The sequence below is a fragment of the Crocuta crocuta genome, unplaced genomic scaffold (assembly GCF_008692635.1).
Source record: "Crocuta crocuta isolate KB4526 unplaced genomic scaffold, BGI_CrCroc_1.0 scaffold121, whole genome shotgun sequence".
NCBI classification, from domain to species: Eukaryota; Metazoa; Chordata; class Mammalia; order Carnivora; family Hyaenidae; genus Crocuta; species Crocuta crocuta.
The window spans coordinates 3254132-3274173 of NW_027528608.1; the positions used below are offsets into that span (position 1 = coordinate 3254132).

General features: G+C 41.4%; 2 protein-coding genes and 1 pseudogene across 2 annotated transcripts in view; all 3 read left to right on the forward strand.

The window, feature by feature from the left end:
- Nucleotide 1: 1 nt before the first annotated feature.
- Nucleotides 2-8836, forward strand: NUDT19 (nudix hydrolase 19; the record flags this gene model as incomplete). The annotated part of the gene is made up of 3 exons (XM_077754687.1): nucleotides 2-88; nucleotides 5944-6151; nucleotides 7550-8836. Coding segments are annotated over 3 exons (501 nt in total), but the record flags the coding sequence as incomplete, so codon positions are not given.
- Nucleotides 8837-13125: 4289 nt separating this feature from the next.
- LOC144223899 (U6 spliceosomal RNA) lies at nucleotides 13126-13225 on the forward strand (annotated as a pseudogene).
- Nucleotides 13226-19642: 6417 nt separating this feature from the next.
- TDRD12 (tudor domain containing 12) overlaps nucleotides 19643-20042 on the forward strand; it is a 73516-nt gene continuing 73116 nt past the window's right edge. The window contains exon 1 of the mRNA XM_077754642.1: nucleotides 19643-19666. Coding sequence (XP_077610768.1) covers nucleotides 19643-19666 — 24 coding nt within the window. The remainder of the gene's footprint in view (nucleotides 19667-20042) is intronic.

The window sequence follows — 20042 nt, forward strand, 5'->3', positions numbered from 1 at the left end:
CCGCCGCTTCAACACCGCCTTCTTCGTGTGCTGCCTGCGGGAGCCGCCGCCGGTCTACCCGGACTTGACCGAGGTGGTGAGCTGCCAGGTAGGGCTTGCGGGGCCGGCGTGGGGACGCACAGGAACGTGAGAGTCAGGGCCCCCGCCAGCAGCCCAGACCCATCTGGAAACTCCCTGTAATATAAGCCCAGCACAGAGGCTGATTACAGGTCTTTCTCCATCTGTGATGCGGCTACACCGTGGACCTAACCTACATCACCTCTTAGCCTGACCTACCTAAAACCTGCTCAGAACACTTACATTAGCCTACAGTTGGGCAGAATCATCTAACAAAGCCTATTTTATAACAAAGCGTTGAATAGCTCATGTGAAAGTGGGCAACAGGTTGTATGTTATAGAATAAGTGCAAGGGTATCAGCAGTTTGCCTTCAAGATCACACTTGGGAGCTTGCTCATTGCCACTGCCGAGTACTACCGGTGATGAGTGCCTAGCCGGGGTAGGACATCAAAATTCAAAAGTAACTTTGCTGCTTGAATGTATACGGCTTTCGCAGCATCCTAGAGTTGCAAAATTCTAAGTCGGGACTGTCGGTAGCTTCCTCCAGCCATACAGCCAAGAGACTGAGTTGGCCAGGCGCCGGGGTAGCCGCACTCTGAACCCTGCAGGCCAAACCCAGGACCTTGGTGAGGTGCTCCTCTGCTTTCCCCAGCTTCATAGTCCCAAGACCTTGACTCAGCCTCTCTGGTGGTTCCCCTAGGAGTGCCCCCGAGGAGATTCCAAGAGTTGCAGGCCCGGGGCTCCTTCCTGAGCGCTTTCCTCCTCATTTCATGCCCACTCCATTTCCTGCAATTTAATTCTGTCCTCAGAGACATACTTTATATGATTCCACTCTTCAATGTATTGAGACTTCTTCTATGACCACAAATATGGTCTATCTTGGTGAATGTTCCTTTTGCACCTAAAAAGAATAATGTATTCGGCTGTACTTGATATTGAGTTTGGAAAAACGGCAATTAGGTTAAATTTGTTGGTAGTGTCTTTCAGCAATTCCATAGTGTTTTCTTGTTCCATCAGATACTGACAGGAATGCTGAAAGTTTTCTTCAGCTTTGTTGTTGGGTTTGTTTTTTTTTTTCTTAAGTAATCTCTACACCCAACAGGATGCTTAGACTCACAACCCAGAGACCAAGAGTCACATGCCCAATGGACTGAAACCAGGTGCATTCCAGGAATGCTGACATTTTTAATGAGTAATTGTGGCTTTGTCTTTTTCTCTTTTAGTTCTATCAGGTTTTGCTTCATGTATTTTGAAGCTTCCTTGTAAGGTGCTGCATAGATGTATAGGACTGTTAAAGCTTGATGGATTGACCCTTTGATTATTGTGAAATATCCTTTGGGGCACCAGAGTGGCTCAGTCTGTTAGGCATCTGACTTCGGGTCAGATCATGATCTCGTGGTTCGTGAATTCAGGCCCTGGTTTGGGCTCTGTGCTGATGGCTCAGAGCCCAGAGCCTGCTTCAGAGTCTGTGTGTATGTGTATGTTTCTCTGCTCCTCCACTGCTGGCATTCTGTCTCTCTCTCTCAAAAATAAACTTAAAAAAATGTTTTAGTAAAAAATAAAATATGTTTCTTGTAGGCAGCACAGAGTCTTGCTTTTTTTTTTTTAATGTTTTATTTATTTCTGAGAGAGAGACACACAGCATGAGCAGGGGAGGGTCAGAGAGATAGGGAGATACAGAATCCGAAGCAGGTCCAGGCTCTGAGCTAGCTGTCAGCACAGAGTCCGACGTGGGGCTTGAACCCACAAACTGTGAGATCATGACCTGAGCCGAAGTTGGAAGCTCAACTGACTGGGCCATCCAGGCGCACCATAGTCTTGCTTTTTTTAATCAATAGGACAATATTTGCCTTTTAGCTGAAGTGTTTAGATCATTTATATTTACATATGTTTATATATTTAAATATTTACATTTAACTTGAATCTACCATCTTTAGTTTGTTATCTGTCCTATCTATTCTTTGCACTGTTTTTCTTTTCCTGACTCCTTTTGTATTATTTGAATATTTTAAGGACCATGTTATCTCCATTATTGACTTATTAATTATACTTCTTTGTGGTTACTCTAGAGTTTACAATACATAGCTTTCATCATGTATCATGTTAGAACCTTACGACAATATGCCTGCATTTCTCCCCTCATGTACAATAGCTATTGTTGTCATACATTTGACTTTTATTGTTATTATGAACTCTATAATGCGTTGATAATTTGTCCTAAACAGTCAATCTTTGAAAGACTGCGACAATGAGTAAAAAATGTCTTTTATGTTTCTCTGCATATTTACCATTTTTACTACTCTCCATTCCTTTGTGCAGATTCAAATCTACAACTGGTTTCTCTTGGCCCAAAGAACGTCCCCTAATATGTGTTATATTTCAGGTCTTATGACAATGAATTTTGTAGATTTTGTTTATCTGAAAAATACTTTATTTTGCCTCCATTTGTTTGAAAGATATCTTGGCTGGGTATAGAATTCCAAGTTAACAGATTGTGTGTTTTTTTGTCTCAGTTCTTAAAGATATTGCTTTTTGTGGTATTTTGTGGTTTGAATAATTTATGATGAGAAATCCACTTTTAACTCTTTGGTCCTCTGTGCCTAATGTGTTTTGTTTTGTGTTTGTGGCTACTGTAAATATTTCCTCTTAGTCATTGGTGTTCATCAATTTGATTATGATGTGCATGGTTTTCTTTTTGTTATTTCTTCAGATATTTTTCACTTCCCCTTCTTTTCTGAGACTCCAATTACATTTATGTTGGACTACTTGAGAATGTAACTGATAATTTGTTCATTTTGTTTCAAGTATTTTATCTCCGTGCGTCATCTTGAATAGATTCTACTGCAACGCTTTCAAGTTCTTATTCTCTTTTCTTATGTAGCATCTGACTTGTAAATACCAACCTGTGTATTTTTCATTCAGATATTTTCATTTCTAGAAGTTCCATTTAGCTCTTTTTAAAAATATTTTCTATTTCTTGTATCCTGTTCATATTTTCCTTTATGTCTTTGAGTCAACAGAACATATTTATAACAGTGGTTTTAATGTCCTTTTCTACTGATTCTGTCATCTCTGTAGTTTCCTTGCACCAAGTTGTCTTCTGGTTTGGGGTCACATTTTCCTGCTTTCCTGTCATGGGTCTTACAATTCTTTTATTGGATGTTGGACATTGTGATTTTTAGTTGAATACTGAATTTTGTATGTTCCTTTAAAGATTGTTGAACTTTTCCTGACAGGAAATTAAGTTATTGCAAATTAACTTGATCTTCTTGAGTTTTTTTTTTTTTTTTGAGTTTATGTATTTGTTTTCAGAGAGACAGCTGGAGAGAGAGTGAATCCAAGGCAGGCTCTGTGCTGTCAGTGGGCAGAGCCCAACATGGGGCTCGAATTCATGAACCATGATATCATGACCTGAGCCAAAATCAAGAGTTGGACACTTAACCAACTGAGCCACCCAGGCACCTCTTATTTTTAAAAGTGTTTTTATAGTAGTTCTATGATAGCCTTTATTCTAGGGCTGATTTAACTGCACTTCTAATGTGACCCTTATATTCAACCAGGTCTCTCCACTGTGGTTGGAGGAAATGTTTCCTGACCCTTGGTGAGTTCTGGAAATTATTAGTGTAAAGCCCCCATGTTTTCCAATGTCATGTGGTTTCATCTTATGCTTGCAAAGATTAGTGCTTCTCCAAGACTAAGGGCGTCCTATACAGATTTGGAGAGCTCTACTCTACACAGATCCCTCCTCTCAGGTACCGTGTCTTCCATGCTCTAACCTGTATGGGCCTTTCCAAACTCTGTTCTCTGTCTCCTCAGTGAGTCAGCGAGAATGGTATAGATTAGGTTCTCCTTCCCTGTGCTGTGGTCTGATGATTCCCTTTAGGCAGAAAACCTTGGCAATGGTAGAGTTCACCTCATTTGTTTTTCTTTCCTCACAAATTACAATTCTGCATTTTTCAATGTCCGAAAATGGTGGATTAATAGATTTTGTCCACTTCTATATTGTTTACATCATGTTGGAGAAAGGTAATTCTAGCATTCATGACTGGAAGAGGAGATTTTTTTTTTTTTTTTTAATTTTGGAGGGAGGGAGGGGGAGAGAGAGAGAGAGAAAGAGAGCAAGCACGTGAGTTGGGGAGAGGGGCAGAGGGAAAGAGAGGCTCTTAAGCTGGCTCTATGCTCAGTGCGGAGCCTGATGCAGAGCTCAATCGTATGACCCTGCGATGGTGACCTGAACCAAAATTAAGAGTCAGATGCTCAATTGACTGAACCACCCAGGCAGCCCTGGAAGAGATCTTAACCTAGTCTAAGCTAGTGATTCTCAAAGGGGATGATTCACCCACCCACCCCTGGATACATTTGGCAATGTCTCCAGACATTTTTGATTGTCCTAATATGGGTAGTTCTAGCAGCTTCTACTGGGTAAAGCTCAAGGATGCTTCTAACCATCCTTTAGGACAAAAGACAGTCACCCACAACAAATAGTTATCTAGACTAAAGTGTCAAAGATTTTTTGAGCAGTGCATTACAAGTAACAAATAACCAATAAATGATAAGTTCTCTCAACCTATGGTCTGGACTAACCTGAACAGGTTGAATTAAGTGGGTTGTACACATTGTTTATCCCTTCATTTGATTGTTATCACGGAACTCACCTGGAATTTACAAACCAGAGTTCTATGTAAATAACTTACAGATTGGGTGGTCCATTGAGGCCCCAGCATTGTTTTTCAAAATGTAGCCTTGGCAATTTGAGAATCACCTGAGGTGCTTCTTATAAACATAAATTGTTTGGTCCCATAGATCAGCCACATACAGGTTCCTCAGAGGAAGTTTAGGCACATACAAGCTTGTACACTTTTGGTCTATCATTATCCATGGCAGAAATTGATTTCAACTTCCCAGATTGGGGTGGGAATCAGTTTCCATCAGTGTAAATGGATATTTAGTCAATCAGTAAAGAAAGACCCCTTTGGCGTTATTTCATATTCACTGAATCAACTCCTTTTATCTAGATGTGCATGGAAGTAAGGCTTGAGAAGGAGGAAAGGTCACAGCAGTCAGGTCACTTAAGTTAAATGGGCAAATGCTGTCTGGTTGGTACTCTGCTATTATTATTAGTTTCTAAGTTTATTTATTTATTTTGAGAGGGAGAGAGAGAATCCCAAGCAGGCTCTGCCCTCTCAGCGCAGAACCCAACATGGGGCTCAATCCCCTTGACTATGAGATCATGATCTGAGTAGAAATCAAGAGTCAGATGCTCAACTGGCTGGGCAACCCAGGCGCCCTGATACTCTGCTGTTATTACATTCCTGGAACAATAGGCTGAGTCATACCTCTTGACCTTCCAGAAAGCTCCTATTGCTCCTCTTTACCCCCATCATAGCATGTGAACTTGTCATGCTACTTTCTGATTGCTGAAGGCCCCATAGGGCCTGAGAGTGCTTTATCTTGTTCACCACCTCCCCAGGGCCTACCCAGGGCACCCGTTAGTGGGCGGAATGAATGGGCACTGATTTCTCAATTTGCTATCATGAGTTAACACTGGACAGGCTTCTTTTTCCCCCGGGAGTGAGCAGAACCAGCTTGCCTTCTTGCATCTTCTGCCTTCTATGCTGAACAACCCCACCAGGTCAACCCTTGGTGATCTATCCTAGTTGATTTATTGTTCCTTAGGCTGAGTGTCCCATTAACCAACCTCTTGGTGGGGGGGGTCAACCCACATTTCATGAACCAAATCTTTCCATGTTGTCTTAGAGGATTCTAGCAGGGCACATTAATAAATTAACTGTACAACTTCATTTAGATCTGGGTACCGATCTCTGATTTCAGATCTTCCATTGCTTCTGGGATAAACCTTAAAATCTGGCCATTATCTTCCACAGTGGTCGTCTCCATCAGAGGCAACCGAGAGTTTCATATCGAAAGAAATTTGGTTGGCACCCCCGCAGTTCTATGAAATAAGAAGGCTTGGAAACTTTGCCTCTCTCTCTGAATTGCACAAATTCTGTTTGGATGGTGCATCGGAAGGGATGGAAAGATGGCTGCCTATCACATTATTAACTGCTGATGCAGCGGTCCAGCTTTTACCGGGTAAGTCAGTGAAGCACAGTACTCCTTCTTCTTCTTCTTCTTTTTTTTTTTTTTTTTTGAGTTTATGTATTTTTCAGAGAGAGAGAGAGCATACAAGTTGGGGAGGAGCAGAGAGAGGAGACGGAATTCCAAGTAGGCTCCACACTATCAGCGCAGAGCCCAATGAGGGGCTCAAACCCATGAACTGTGAGATCATAACCTGAGCTGAAATCCAGAGTTGGGTGCTTAACCACAGTCACCCAGGCCCAGCACCTTAGCATTCATATTTAATGCCCTGGGCTGTCTGGTGGTATTGCAGTATTGTGGAACACAGAGAATGATTACCATCTGTTATACACAGTACAGCAGTTTATTAAGGTCCTACTCTATAAAATATCCATGGTGTTTATTATAACCAGAAGTTCTGAGCAAGTCACTTTGTATACGCACGTACATTTCTTTAAATATGTTTCCTAGCTGTTGAAAAAGCTCTTTCTCATACATTATCTCACTTTTTTACACTTTAATTTTGAGTTTTGAGAACCGAGTTATGAAGTTGAGAGCTTTTGTTTTCAACTACACTCTGTTAAGAACTTGAATTATGAGAAATTGTCAGCGTATATGAATTAGGGAGTTTGCTGGCCGTCGACTGTTGTTGGGTAAGTGCTAGATGGGGGTTTTATGGCAGTTTATTTTACTTTTTTAATTTTTAAAAAATATTTATTTTTGAGAGAGGCAGAGACAGAGCATGAGTGGGGGAGGGGCAGAGAGCAAGGGAGACACAGAATGCGAAGCAGGCTCCAGGCTCTGCGCCGTCAAGATAGAGCCCAACCCAGGGCATGAACCCATGAATGGTGAGATCATGACCTGAGCTGAAGTCGGATGTTTAACTGACGGAGCCACCCAGGCACCATGGTTTAATGTGAGTTTAGAGGGGGGCTTTGTGACCTGCTCGTGGCTGCTTGTCTCAGTTCTCACAATGGCGATAATACTTGTTAGTGGGACAGTTAGCGGGACTACAGTGGGACAGTTCAGCAGTTTTGATGTATAAATGATAATTTATGTAATTTCACCTTAAATTTATTAGAACAGCCCACACTGAAACTCAAAAATGTGTGGATATCAAGGCCAATATTAATACCAACTAGGATAAAGAGAGTCATAGATTAGCCTAAAAGTTATAATTTGTGATGAAAAATACCAGTCAACTATCTATGTGCCCAAAGAAAATTCTTGGCAGTGGGGGGTGTGGGTATTAAAAACACAAGAAAGAAATCGAGGTAGGCTCATGAAATTAGTTACTAAACACCTGTCTTAGTTCTATACACATAACATAGACACATACCAATGTGCATGTCACTAATATGTTGGAATGTTTTATAAAATAACACTTTGTGGAATCAAAATGTTCTTTTCCAGGAGACGAGCTGTACTTGGAAGATTCAGACTTTGTAGAAAATGTTATGTCCACTGAAAAGAAGACTGAAGAAATCATGAAGGAAGGCGAGACATTTCACCGAGTAGTGCTACACAGCCACCATGCGTATAGTGTCCACGTGACTGTCCAGTCAAAGTATAAACATGTTTATCCTAAGACCTATGTCATAAGTCAGAGCCGTTTATAGAGGACTGCCTGTTCATGAGCTGGCTTGCTTGAAGTCCTGCTGAATACCGGACGTTGAGTAGACTTGCCTGGAGCATAAGGACCTTTGTACAATCTAGTACTGACATTAGTCTAGTCTAATAGAGCATAATACACATTCCAAGTGTGTTACAGTGCTCTCTTGCTTATTTCATTCTTCAAACCTTACGGTATCACACAAATATAAATATTAATGATCCTGTTCCCAGAATGAGAGGGAAAAAAATCTCACAAAGGGTTCCACGTCTGAATTATTATTTTATTTATGTACTTTTGAGAGAGAGCAAACGGGGGAGGAGTGGAGACAGAGAGTCCCAAGCAGGCTCTGAGCTGTCATCACAGAGCCTGACCCAGGGCTTGAACTCACGAACCATGAGATCATGACCTGAGCCGAAATCAAGATACATAACTGACTGAACCTCCCAGGCACCCCATCCATTTCTGTATTATTTTATTATCAAAAGTTTAAGTAAAATGTTCTACTGCTATTGTCTTTTAACCGTCCACTGCAGTAGCGGTTTTCTTGATATGCTTAGGACATCGAGCCATGGGTTCCTTAGACTCACTGGTGGAATTTGTTGAAGGGAGTCTGACTCCATGTGAACAGCACACTGAGATGACACTTAGGGGACATTTTCTTGTTATGTCTTTACCTTGATGATTGACACACAAATCTGTTTAATACCAAATGGCATTAGTTATCGGGCTTACCAAATTGGAAACCTTTCAGCTACCATTCTAAAGAAGTATGAAGCCATAACAAAAACCATATTTATTTTTACTCTGGCAAGCAGTAGCTAATGAATACAAAGAGATTAAAGAGATGTAGAAGTATTCATCATTTAATGGTGTTTTCTTTATGATGCTTATGTTCAGTGTTTTTAATATGGGTAAGTTTTTCACCTCCTCTTAAGAGGAATAGTGTTTATTGATTAAAGATGTGGACATGATTGACACTAATTCTGTTTCAGATCTTTGACTATGTTATGTATCATATGATGGATTTTATTTTTCATGAAATGTGTTAGTTTTCCTACCTATAAAATAGTGATATTGGTCAATAAGGTATATGTGTATTACTTAATCTTTTTTTTTAATGTTTTATTTATTTTTGAGAGAGAGAAACAGAAGGTGAGTCGGGAAGGGGCAGAGAGAGAGGGAGATGCAGAATCTGAAGCAGGCTTCAGGCTCTGAGCTGTCAGGAGAGCCTGATCAGGTGCTTGAACTCACAGACTTTGAGATCATGACCTGAGCCGAACTCAGACACTTAACTGACTGAGCCACCTAGATGCCCCTTATTACTTAACCTTGACTAGAGGAATACATCTAGATAAGTGGTTCTCCAACCACGGAGGGCACTTTTGCCCTTCTGGAGACATTTGGCAGTGTCTGGAACCATTTGTGGTGGTCACAAGCTGAGATGCTACTACCATCTAGTGGGTAGAGACCGGCCATGCGGCTAAATATCTACCATACATAGGACAGCCGTCCACAGCAATTCTCTGGCCAAGGTTGAGAATCTCTGATCTAAAGGAAAATCTCTTTTCTTCAGTGAACAGTTCCAACATGTAAACTGTGAGGACCATATACTGTTAGTGTTCCCTCTGGCTCCTGCACCTACAGAAGCTCTCCTTACTGACTTTGGCTTCGGGCATCATATTCTTTCCCTCTCACAGAGAGCCAGAAAGTAGCTGGAAGAGAACTCCATGAACACCATTATTTTGCTAGTTAGAAAGCTGAGAACAGAGCCACACAGCTGGTTAGTGCCACAGCTAAGAGTGGAACCTGATTCTTTGTTGAGCGAGTGACATCTATTACCTATCGCCAAAAGCAGAGGTGTTAACGGTTCTGCCCACTGCATCCGGGTGTTACAGTTGCCAAGGAAGCCACAACACAGCCAAGCACTGGATAGAATAATGCCCTGCTCACATGGAGAAGAGACAGAGCAAAATCAGCTCCAACACTGTGCGCCGGTCCCCCATGGCCAACACGGGGCAAGTGGCCTGACCACACCCCTCTTGTGCTACAGAAGGACCCCATCTCCTGCGGTGGACAGGTGGACACGTATAGTATGGGGTTGGCCAGGTGTCATCTGATGCACACGCTTGTGTAGATCAAAGGAGTACACACTGAATCTGAAACAGGAAAGACATTCCCCCATCACAAAGGTGACAAGGCCTCTCTCCTCAGTAGGGAAGCCTTCCAGGCTCAAGGCTCATTCTTATGCAGCTGGGGGAGGGTCAAAAGACTGCCTTTCCCAATCTATCTAGTCCTGCACCCTTTCTGCTGGAGTTAGGTGGTTCAGTGGGTGATTTGGGGAGATGTGACAAGTAATGTGACTTACTTTTCCTCATAAAGATGTATTTTTGTTGTCTTCTTCATTTGAATGAAACCTTTCTGAATGAAACCTCTGTCTCCCTTCCAAGAATGCTTTTGGGGAGACTGTCACATGACTTAACAGCTGTCACAATACCCAACACAAAATAGGGCCATGCTCCTGTGCTGAAAAAGAGTTGTTTTAGAGCCTGGCTCGTGAGGGCTTGTGGCATTTACCATATGTTCTCTCACCTTATGTATTCAAGCTATCTGGGGCTCAGATGCAGAAACAGGGAGTTGAGCACTTGTCCCTACGGCTCCTCCGTCTAGTCCCCTCCCTGCCCGTGCTCACGTCCCTACTGCCTGCCATCTTGTTCGGAACGCAGCCAGGAAAACCCATTTTCTATGATACTATACAGTTTCTTGAAACTGAAGTGACAAACTCAAAACTACTAAGTCAGTATTCATTTTCACAACCTACATCTTTTTGCTGATTCCTTTGAACGACTTCCTTGAGAATCCAAAACTGAGCTAGTGTCAGTATTTCAGGTTAACGTGTCTTGTCCTCATGGTTCTTTGTTCGTAAGAGTGCCCTGTGCTATGGGAGACACAAAGGGCTCAGATATAAGGGGACTTCTCTTCTGAGGGATGATGGGGAAATGGGGAGAGCCCTCATATGTGGGCACATGTAGCTATTTATTGTTTCTTCTCCTCAAGCCTCTATTTTGTTTTTAACTTGTCTGCAACTTTTGGCTTTTCCTGCTTCCTCCTTGCTCTTCTTTAGCCACTCGCCCTTTCTCTTTGACGTCTTCTCTTCTCACTGATCTTTAGCTGGTAGAGCCCCCTCAGGACTTGTTCTCAGACCCTCTTCCGTCATTGGGTGAGTAAGCCCCCAAGGTGACCACTTCCAGGTCTGGTCCTTTGAAAAGGAAACTGCTTGCCCTCCACTTTGTCTTCTTCCTTCTCACTGGCTGGACATTGTGACCACTGGAGCAGCTCTCTGGGACCCAGAGACAGAAGCCAGACGTTAGGGCATAAATGCCTGCCAGACTTGGACCGCTCACCTCTTGCTTGTTACGTGAAAGAAAATATAAGCCATTCATTTTGGGGTCTTTCTGTGAAAACTTTGTTTTCTTGTGAAAAGCTTGTTTCCTAACCTATAATTTCCCCCTTTTAAGCAGGTTCCCTCAGCACCTTCCCTCTACCAGAAACCTACCAGTTATTTAAACTAAACACATTGGTCATTCTTTTCCTTTATTCTTAGATCCTATATTCCTAACAGTCCTCCTTTTCCTTTATTCCTATATCCAGGTGACTAGCAAGTCCTGTTGATTCGATTGCCCCCAATTATCTTGGATTTCCCATCTTCTGTCCTCTGCACTGCCTCAGTTGAGACACGATAGCCTTGTAACAAATGTAAGAGCTAGTCTTTCCATTTTTTTTCTAGGGATTTCTTGTTTTCTTTTTTAAGTTTATTTATTTCTATTTTAAGTTTATTTATTTATTTTGTGTGCAAGCAGGGTACGGGCAGAGATAAACGAAGAGAGAGTATCCTAAGCAGGGTCCGCACTCAGCATGGAGTCTGATGCGGGGCTTGAACTCGTGAACTGCGAGACCATGACCTGAGCCAAAATCAAGAGCCAGACACTTAACCGACTGAGCCATTCAGGTGCCCCTCCTCCATTTTCATTCTTAACCTCATGATGCAGTCTCTCCTATTGAACTGGAAAAGTGTTCTTGACATAGAAATGTAAGTCATGTCCTGTTACTGCCTTCATTAAAATCCTTCAGTGGCTTTTCTTCACGCTTAAAAACTAAATTCACTGTGGCCTGCAAGATCCTCCCTTTCTCTCTGATCTCATACACCCCTCTCTTTCTACACTCCCATCAGAAGGTCTTCTTTCTATGAACAGACACTTCTCCAAAGAGGACATCCAGATGGCCAACAGACACATGANCTTGATTTACTCAAAGTTCTTTCCCAGCTCAGGATCTTTGCACATATTGTTGCCTTGAAGGAAACCTGGATCTCTGAACTATTTTTGTTCTTGGGTCTCTCTGTTACTACCACCTCAGGAAAACAGGTGAGGATGAGAACCCGACATGTGGATTATTGGCATATATGAAAGAGCATTCCAGCACAAAGGGAAGAAAAGATTCATTAGGAGAAGGGAATAAAGTTTCCTTGAGCTGAAGAAAAATGCTGATCTTCAGATAAGAAGTTCTGGCTGCAGTCAAAGGAAAATTGACAAAAGTTGTCCAATACCTGGATGAATACTGAATTTCAAAGATAATGCACAGATTTTCAGGAAGAAAAACAGAAGATTGCTTAGAAAGGCAAGAAAACGAGGCTTCTGAGCATGTGTCACAGAATAACAGGATATACTGAGCTGGGGGAAACGATGTATGTACTCAATAATTCTATTGCATGAAAGCCACAGATAAATTTTCATTTACATATGGGCTCCAAAAATTCCACCTGTTCTGAAAAAAATCACTTGATAGAAACACTATGGATGACTGAGGATTAATCAAACTAAAAACTTTTTAAAGTAGAAGTATGTGGGAGAAGTCCTAATGGTGAGTGTGGAACTCAATTAAATATAGGAAGTAAGTGTGAATAATATGTCTGTAAAATACTATAAGTGTTAAAAATAATTCATATTTGGGGCACCTGGGTGGCTCAGTCAGTTAAGTGTCTGACTTTGGCTCAGGTCATGATCTTGTGGTCTGTGAGTTTGAGCCCCGCATTGGGCTCTGTGCTGACAGCTCAGAGCCTGGAGCCTGCTTTCGATTCTGTGTCTCCCCCCTCTCTCTGCCCCTCCCCTGCTCATACTCTGTCTCTGTCTCTCAACATTAAAAAAAATCATATTTTAATCTGTTTTAAAAACAAAACCACACCTTTTTCATAAAAATAATTTGGTTAAATAATCCCAGATTATGTTATCTGACACAGAAAGTGGCTATGGGAGGAATGAGAAAAAAACAGGAGAGGATGAAATCAATAGCTGCACTTTTGTGACAAGTACCTGTGTAAGTGCTCGCTTCAGCAGCATGGATACTCAAATCAGAACGATACAGACAAGTGGCCCCTATGCAAAGATGACATGCAAATTCATGAAAGATTCCATATTTCTGGGGATTAAGGAGTGCACTTGTGATGAGCACCAGGTGATTAAGATAAAAACCTAAAGGGGTGGCTGGGTGGCTCAGTCAGTTGAATGTCTGACTCAGGTCGTGATTCCAGTGTTGTGGGATTGAGCCCCGCATCAGGCTCTACACTGAGCGTGGAGCTTGCTTGGGATTCTCTCTCTTTCTCTCTCTCCCTCTTCCCTGCTTGTGCATCTGCTCTCTCTCTCTTTCTAGAAAAAAAGTAATAAAAACTAAAAAATATATATTTGTGTGTTTTTAAATGCAAATGTAGCTAATAGAGTTAAAAACAGAAGAGTCACTTTTCAGATCAGTCAAAAACAAAGCAGAACCCCTAATGCAAAAGACAGAAATCAGTGTGAGTGGCAATGTAACAAAAGCCAAAGGCTTAGAGTAAAACAATTCAAATAGGAATGAATGTCAACCATGACAATACACAAAAATGGGTTAAATTTATTCAGAGACAAAAACTCAGATTAATTGTATTAAAACCTAGTTAACTAGAAAAAGAACCAACTAAGCCCAAAGTTAGCAGAACAAGGGAAATAACAATTAGAGCAGAAATAAATGAAGAGACAGGAAAACAATAGAAAGACTAACAAAACTAAGTATTTGTTCTTGAAAAGATAAACAAAATGAACAAGCCTTTAGCTAGACTAAGAAAAAAGAGAGAGGACCCAAATCAATAAATTTCTAAATGAAAGAGGAAACATTGCAAGATACCACAGAAATAGAAAGGATCATAAAAAACCACTATGAACAACTATATGCCAACAAACTGGATAACTTAAAGTGTACCTTTCTAGAAACATACACTCTACCAAAACTGAATAAGGAAGAAATAGAAAATCTGAACAGACCTATAAGGGATGAGTTTGAATCAGTAATCAGAAGCCTCCCTCCAAAAGAAAATCCCAGAGCCAGATGGCCTCACTAGTGAATTTTACAAAACCTTTAAGAAGAATTAACACAAACCCTCAAATACTTACAAAAATTGAAGAAGAGGGGGGATACTCCCAAGCTCATAAGGCCAGAATTGCTCTGATATTAAAGCCAAATAAGAACACTACAAGAAAAGACTGTAGGATAATATTCCTGATAGATATTCAGGAGATGCAAAAATTCTAAACAAAATACTAGTAAGCTGACTTCAGCAGCACATTAAAAGGATCATACACCATGACCAAGTGGGATTCATCCCTGGGATGCAAGGATGGTTCAACACGTGCAAATCAGTAAATATGATGTATCATATTAGAATAAAAGGTAAAAAATATATGATGATAGCAATAGATGGAGAAAAGCATCTGACAAAATTCAATATATATCTATTCATGATAAAAAGTCAATAAATTAGTTATTCAATGAATGTACCCCAACATTATAAAAGCCACAGGTGACAAGCCTACAGCCAACATAATACTCAACGGTGAAATGTTGAGTTTCCTCTAAGATCAGGACAAATCAATGGTGCCCACTTTCACCACTTCTATTCAACATAGTACCAGAAGTCCTAGCCAGAGGAATCAGGCAAGAAAAAGAAGTAAAAGTCATTAGAATTGGAAAGGACAAAGTAAAATTATCTCTACTTGCAGGTGACATGATGTTATTTACATAGAAAATATATTTATATGTAAAAAATTCTGAATATACCACTGCAAAACTTAGATATACTAAATGAATTCAGTAAAGTTGTAGCATATAAAAATGAACATACAAAATCAGTAGCATTTCTGTACACTAAAACAAATTATATGAAAAAAGAAATACAACAGTTTTAAAAACAACGAAGTACTTAGGAATAATTTTAACCACTGAGGTGAAAGATCTCTACCCTGAAAACTCTAAGACATTGACGAAGAAAACTGAAGAAGACGCAAGTGGAAAGAGAGCCTGAGTTCATGGATTGGAAGAATTAATATTGGTAAAATGTCCATGTAACTCCAAACCATCTGTAGATTTAATCAATTCCCCTATAAAAATTTCAATAACATTTTTTTAGAGGAACAGAAAAAACAATCCTAAAACTCATGTGGAACCACAAAAGACCCCAGAATAGCAAAAGCAGTCCTGAGAAAGAAAACCCTGGACGCATTACACCTCCGGACTTCAAACTATGTTGCAAACCTATCTAAACAGTATGGTACGGGCATGTAAACAGACATATCAGACCAATGGAATAGGATCAAGAGCTCAGGCATAAACCCATGCATATACGGTCAACTAATATTTGACAAGAGAATCAAGAATGCTCAGTGGAGAAAAAATAATTTCTTCAATAAACGGTGTTGAGAAAATTGGATACTCATATGCAAAAGCATGAAACTGGATCCCTATCTTACATCACTCACAAAAATTAACTAAAAGTGAACTAAAATCTTTAGCGTGAGACTTGAAACCACAAAATCCCTAAAAGAAAACATGAAGAAAAAGCTCATTGACATAGGTCTTGGCAATAATTTTTTGGGTATGATATCTGAAGCACAAGCAACGAAATAAACAACAAGGACTATATCAAACTAAAAGTCTTCTGCACAGCAAAAGAACCAATCAGCAGAATGAAAAGACAAACCGCATATCTGATAATGTTAATATCCCAAATATATAAAGGAACTCTTATAACTCAGCCAATAAAAAATTCAATTAAAATATGGACAAAGGAGCTGGATAGACATTTTTCCAAAAAAGATATACTGTATTCAGAGAGCCAAAGCATAAAAAAAAAGCTCAACATCAGTAATTATTAGGAAAGTGCAAATCAAAACCACCATGAGATACCACCTCACACCTGTTGAAATGGTTATTGTTAAAGAAAAAAAAAGAGAGAGAGAGAGATAAGTGTTGGTGAAGATGTGGAGAAAAGGGAGAAAAGATGTGGAAATGTAAATTGGTACAGCCACTAAGGAAAACAGTATGGAGATTCCTGAAAAATTAAAAATAGAACCGTATGATAGAGAAATCCCACTTATAGGTTATATCCAGGGGGAATGAGGAGTGCCAAGGTGGCTCAGTTGGTTAAGCATCTGACTCTTGATTTCAGATTAGGTCATGATCTCAAGGTTTGTGAGATCCCTTCCCCCTTGAGTATGTATGCACACTCTCTCAAAAAAAAAATTAAAAAATTAATTTAAAAAAGTACATGAAATCACTATCCCCAAAAGATATCTGTACCCATATGTTTATCGCAGAATTACTTACAATAGCTAGACATGGAAACAAACTAAGTATCCATTGTTGGATGAAGGAACAAAGAAAATGTGGAGCACGATTATATTCACACATGTTCATATGTAAATGTCTATGTTCTAATATATATTATATATTGATATGTACTGTTAAATATGTAATATTAAATATTTCTATAATGGAATACTATTCAGCCGTAACAAAGAAGGAAATCCCACCATTTGTGAAACATGGATGGACCTTGAGGGCATTATGCTAAATGAAATAAATCAGAGAAAGACAAATATTGTATGATCTCATTTTTACGTAGAATCTAACAACAACAAAAAAACCTCATAGAAACAGAGATCCCATTTTTGGTTGCCGAGGTGAGTGGTGGAGGAATTAATTAGTGAAGGGGGTCCAAAGGTAGAAACTTCCAGTTATAAGATAAGTAATTTCTAGGGATGTAATGTACAATGTGATGAATATAGCGAACAATACTATATTGTGTATTTGAAAGTTGCTAAAAGAATTGATCTTAAAAGTTCTCATCACAAGGAAAAAAATTTTAACTATGTGAGATGATGTATGTTAACTTACCATGGTGATTATTTTGTAATATATACATATATCAAGTTATACACTTTAGATTTATACAATGTTATACGTCAACTAGATCGCAATAAAACTGGAAAAAACTAAACCTGATTATGAGCTGTTTAAAACAATTCTGCTGGAGAGCTGAAGATAAAAAGAGAAAACAAGAGTATTAATCAGATGAAGTAAAATTCAAAGTACAAAGCTAAGTGGGACAAAGGTTAATTTAGTTTGATAGTGTATGGTTCAAAGTGGAGATACGAGAATATTCTTGCAGTGAATAGCAACACTGAGCTATTAAAAAATACATAAGAAATAAGGATAATCTGACAGATACATAATACTGGTGGGAACCATGAACAAGATATTTTCTGGCCAAGTCCATGAAAGGTAACAGGTGTCTGGGAAAAATGCTCGGCAAGCATCAGGCTTCTACCTTTGGGTTGAATGCCATAACCATAATGTCCATTCTCAATTGATGCAAAATATGTAAGAAATAAAACCAAAAAAGTATTTTTCTAAAGAATCAACTGACAAATGGTTAAGCTAGCTTTTGGTCTGAACTTGTTTTTCATTGCTTTTTGTAAAAATGATGAGAATATTTTATGTTTAGAATTTATTGATTTTGAGGATAGGGAGAGACAGAGAGAAAGACAGGGAGACTCCCAAGCAGGCTCTGCGCTGTCAGCACAAAGCCCAACATTGGGCTTGAACACATGAACCGTGACATCATGACCTGTGCCGAGATCAAGAGTCAGTCGCTTAGCTGACTGAACCACCCAAGAATATTTTAAAACTAGAGAAATGAAGACTTGGTAGCATTTTATTTGGGATTTTAGTATCTATGTTGATAAGTGAAATTAGTCTGTAGTTCTTTGTCTTATCTTTGTCACGTTTAAAAAAATGTTTTTAATGTTTATTATTTTTGAGAGAAAAAAGAGAGGGTCAGAGACAGAGGAGGACAAAAGATCGAAAAGCAGGCTCTGTGCTAACAGCAGAGAGCCCAACGTGGGGCTCGAACTCAAACCGTGAGACCACCTGAGCTGAAATCAGATGCTTAATCAACTGAGCCACTCAGGCGCCTCTCAAGCTTCAAATATGAAATACAGTATTAACTCTCATCACCATACAATTACATTCCATACCCATGACTTACTTATTTTGAAGTAATTTCTAAAACAATGCTTCCCACCAGCTAGTGGGGAAGAAGGGGAGCGAGGTTACAGGTACAGATACTGATCCCCTTCAGCGTCCAGGGGACTAGGTGGCTCAGCCCCAGGGCAGCGAGCTCTCATTGCAGCCATCTTGACTCTTGGTCCCAGTGTGACGTACAAATACTTCCATTTTTTGTGAGCTCTATTGCGAAAAAGTGTGGGAAACACACTTGTAGCGTGTGTTCTGAATCTTTGCGGCTTGGGAACTGAACTGTCCCTTCACACCTCTTTTTGACAAGGTCTGGGGCTTTCAGGTGAAGTGGCGCTGCCAGGTACCTCCAGTGCGCGTGAGGCCTGGTTAGCCCAGCGCAGCAACAGGTGAACTTCATGCACTTTGCAGCGGACTTCCTCTTGACTGGACGTCCACACACCTCTCCTCTCCAACTCTCCTGCCTGAGCCTTTAAGCAGCTGATGTTGCTTGACCTTGAGAAATCTAACAAACCTTTAAAACCTCATGCTTTTGGGAGCCTTCTGTTCCCCAGAAACATAGCCCCACGACTGCCATGCTCTCTATAAACTGTTGCGATTTTTTGCCATCTTGCTGCTTCCCCTTAGCAGCACTTAATGCTTTTTGACACGGCTTAAAATTTGTTTTTTCACAATCAAGATATTAAAGGAATTAGCTGTCAAACCATATAGGTCTGGCATTTTAAATTATTTTGTTGTTCATCTATTTATGCATTTTAGCTGTGGTTCCTTTGATTTTTAAGGTATTCTTTTTTCTTGTTGATCGGCTTACTCAAGTGTTGGAGAAAGATTCCTGAGATAGTAAAGAAAGCCAACCCTCCCTGAGTGCTTCTTGGGTGTCCTTTGATTTCGCAGTGTGACCTCATTTAATTGTGATTCTCAACTTTCAGGCGAGAAAACCAAGGCCTCCAGGTGTTCAAAATTTAGAGAGCCCTTGGGTGCCTCAACAACAAATACACGCGAAGGGAAGAGCCCGGCCCAGGAGGCTGCAGTTTGCAGCCTTTGGTGGTGACCAGAATGGCCAGTGACAGAGTCTGGGGGATGGCCAGTGACAGAGTCTGGGGGAGCCCTGCCAGCCAAGGGCCGGGTGGGAGGAAAGCGGGAACCCGAAACTGGAGGTGGAGTGGGGGGAGAGGAGCAGGGGAGGGGATGGAGCGCCCCCTACATCAGCGACCCGCCGAGCCTCTTCCTCACCTTCAAGGCCACGAGGTGGAGGCGGGTCCAAGGGGACCTCCAAGCGAGTAACCGCGAACTGATTCGGAATGGGTGGGACCACGGGGTGAGCTGGGTCGGGGAGGGGGGCCAGGTGCCCAGTGGCCCNCGGCCCTGCCTTGGGTTTCGCCCCCAAAGTGCCCTTCCTGTGCGTGGCGACGGGACTATCCGAGAAAGGGCGCGGCCGCGACGGTGTTGTCTCCGCAGGGCGGGTCCTCCGACGGCCCGCGGCGACTCGCGGGAAGATGCTCGACGTGCTGGTGCTGAAGGTGAGCGAGCGTCCAGTCCCCGCGGGCCGGCTGCCCTCTCCCCGCGCAGGGGCCGTCTCGGATGGCACCCCGGACCCCGGAGCGCAGATTCACAACAGGGGACATCAGTTAAGGTGTGCCCATGCGTTGTTCCGGACACAGAGCAAACGGTTATCCGTTGTTTGTCCGAAAGTCCTATTTTACTGGGCGTCCTGTATTTACCAAGTCTGGAACCTTAGCGGGAGGGTCCGACCGAACCCCTTCTCCCACGTGGACCCTCACCAGGTTCCTCGCCCGACAGGGGTCCTTTCTGGTGGAGCCCCACTCTGGGGCCCTCCTGTGACCCCCCCCCCCCCCCCCCCCCCCCCCCCCCCACCCCCCCCCCCCCCCCCCCCCC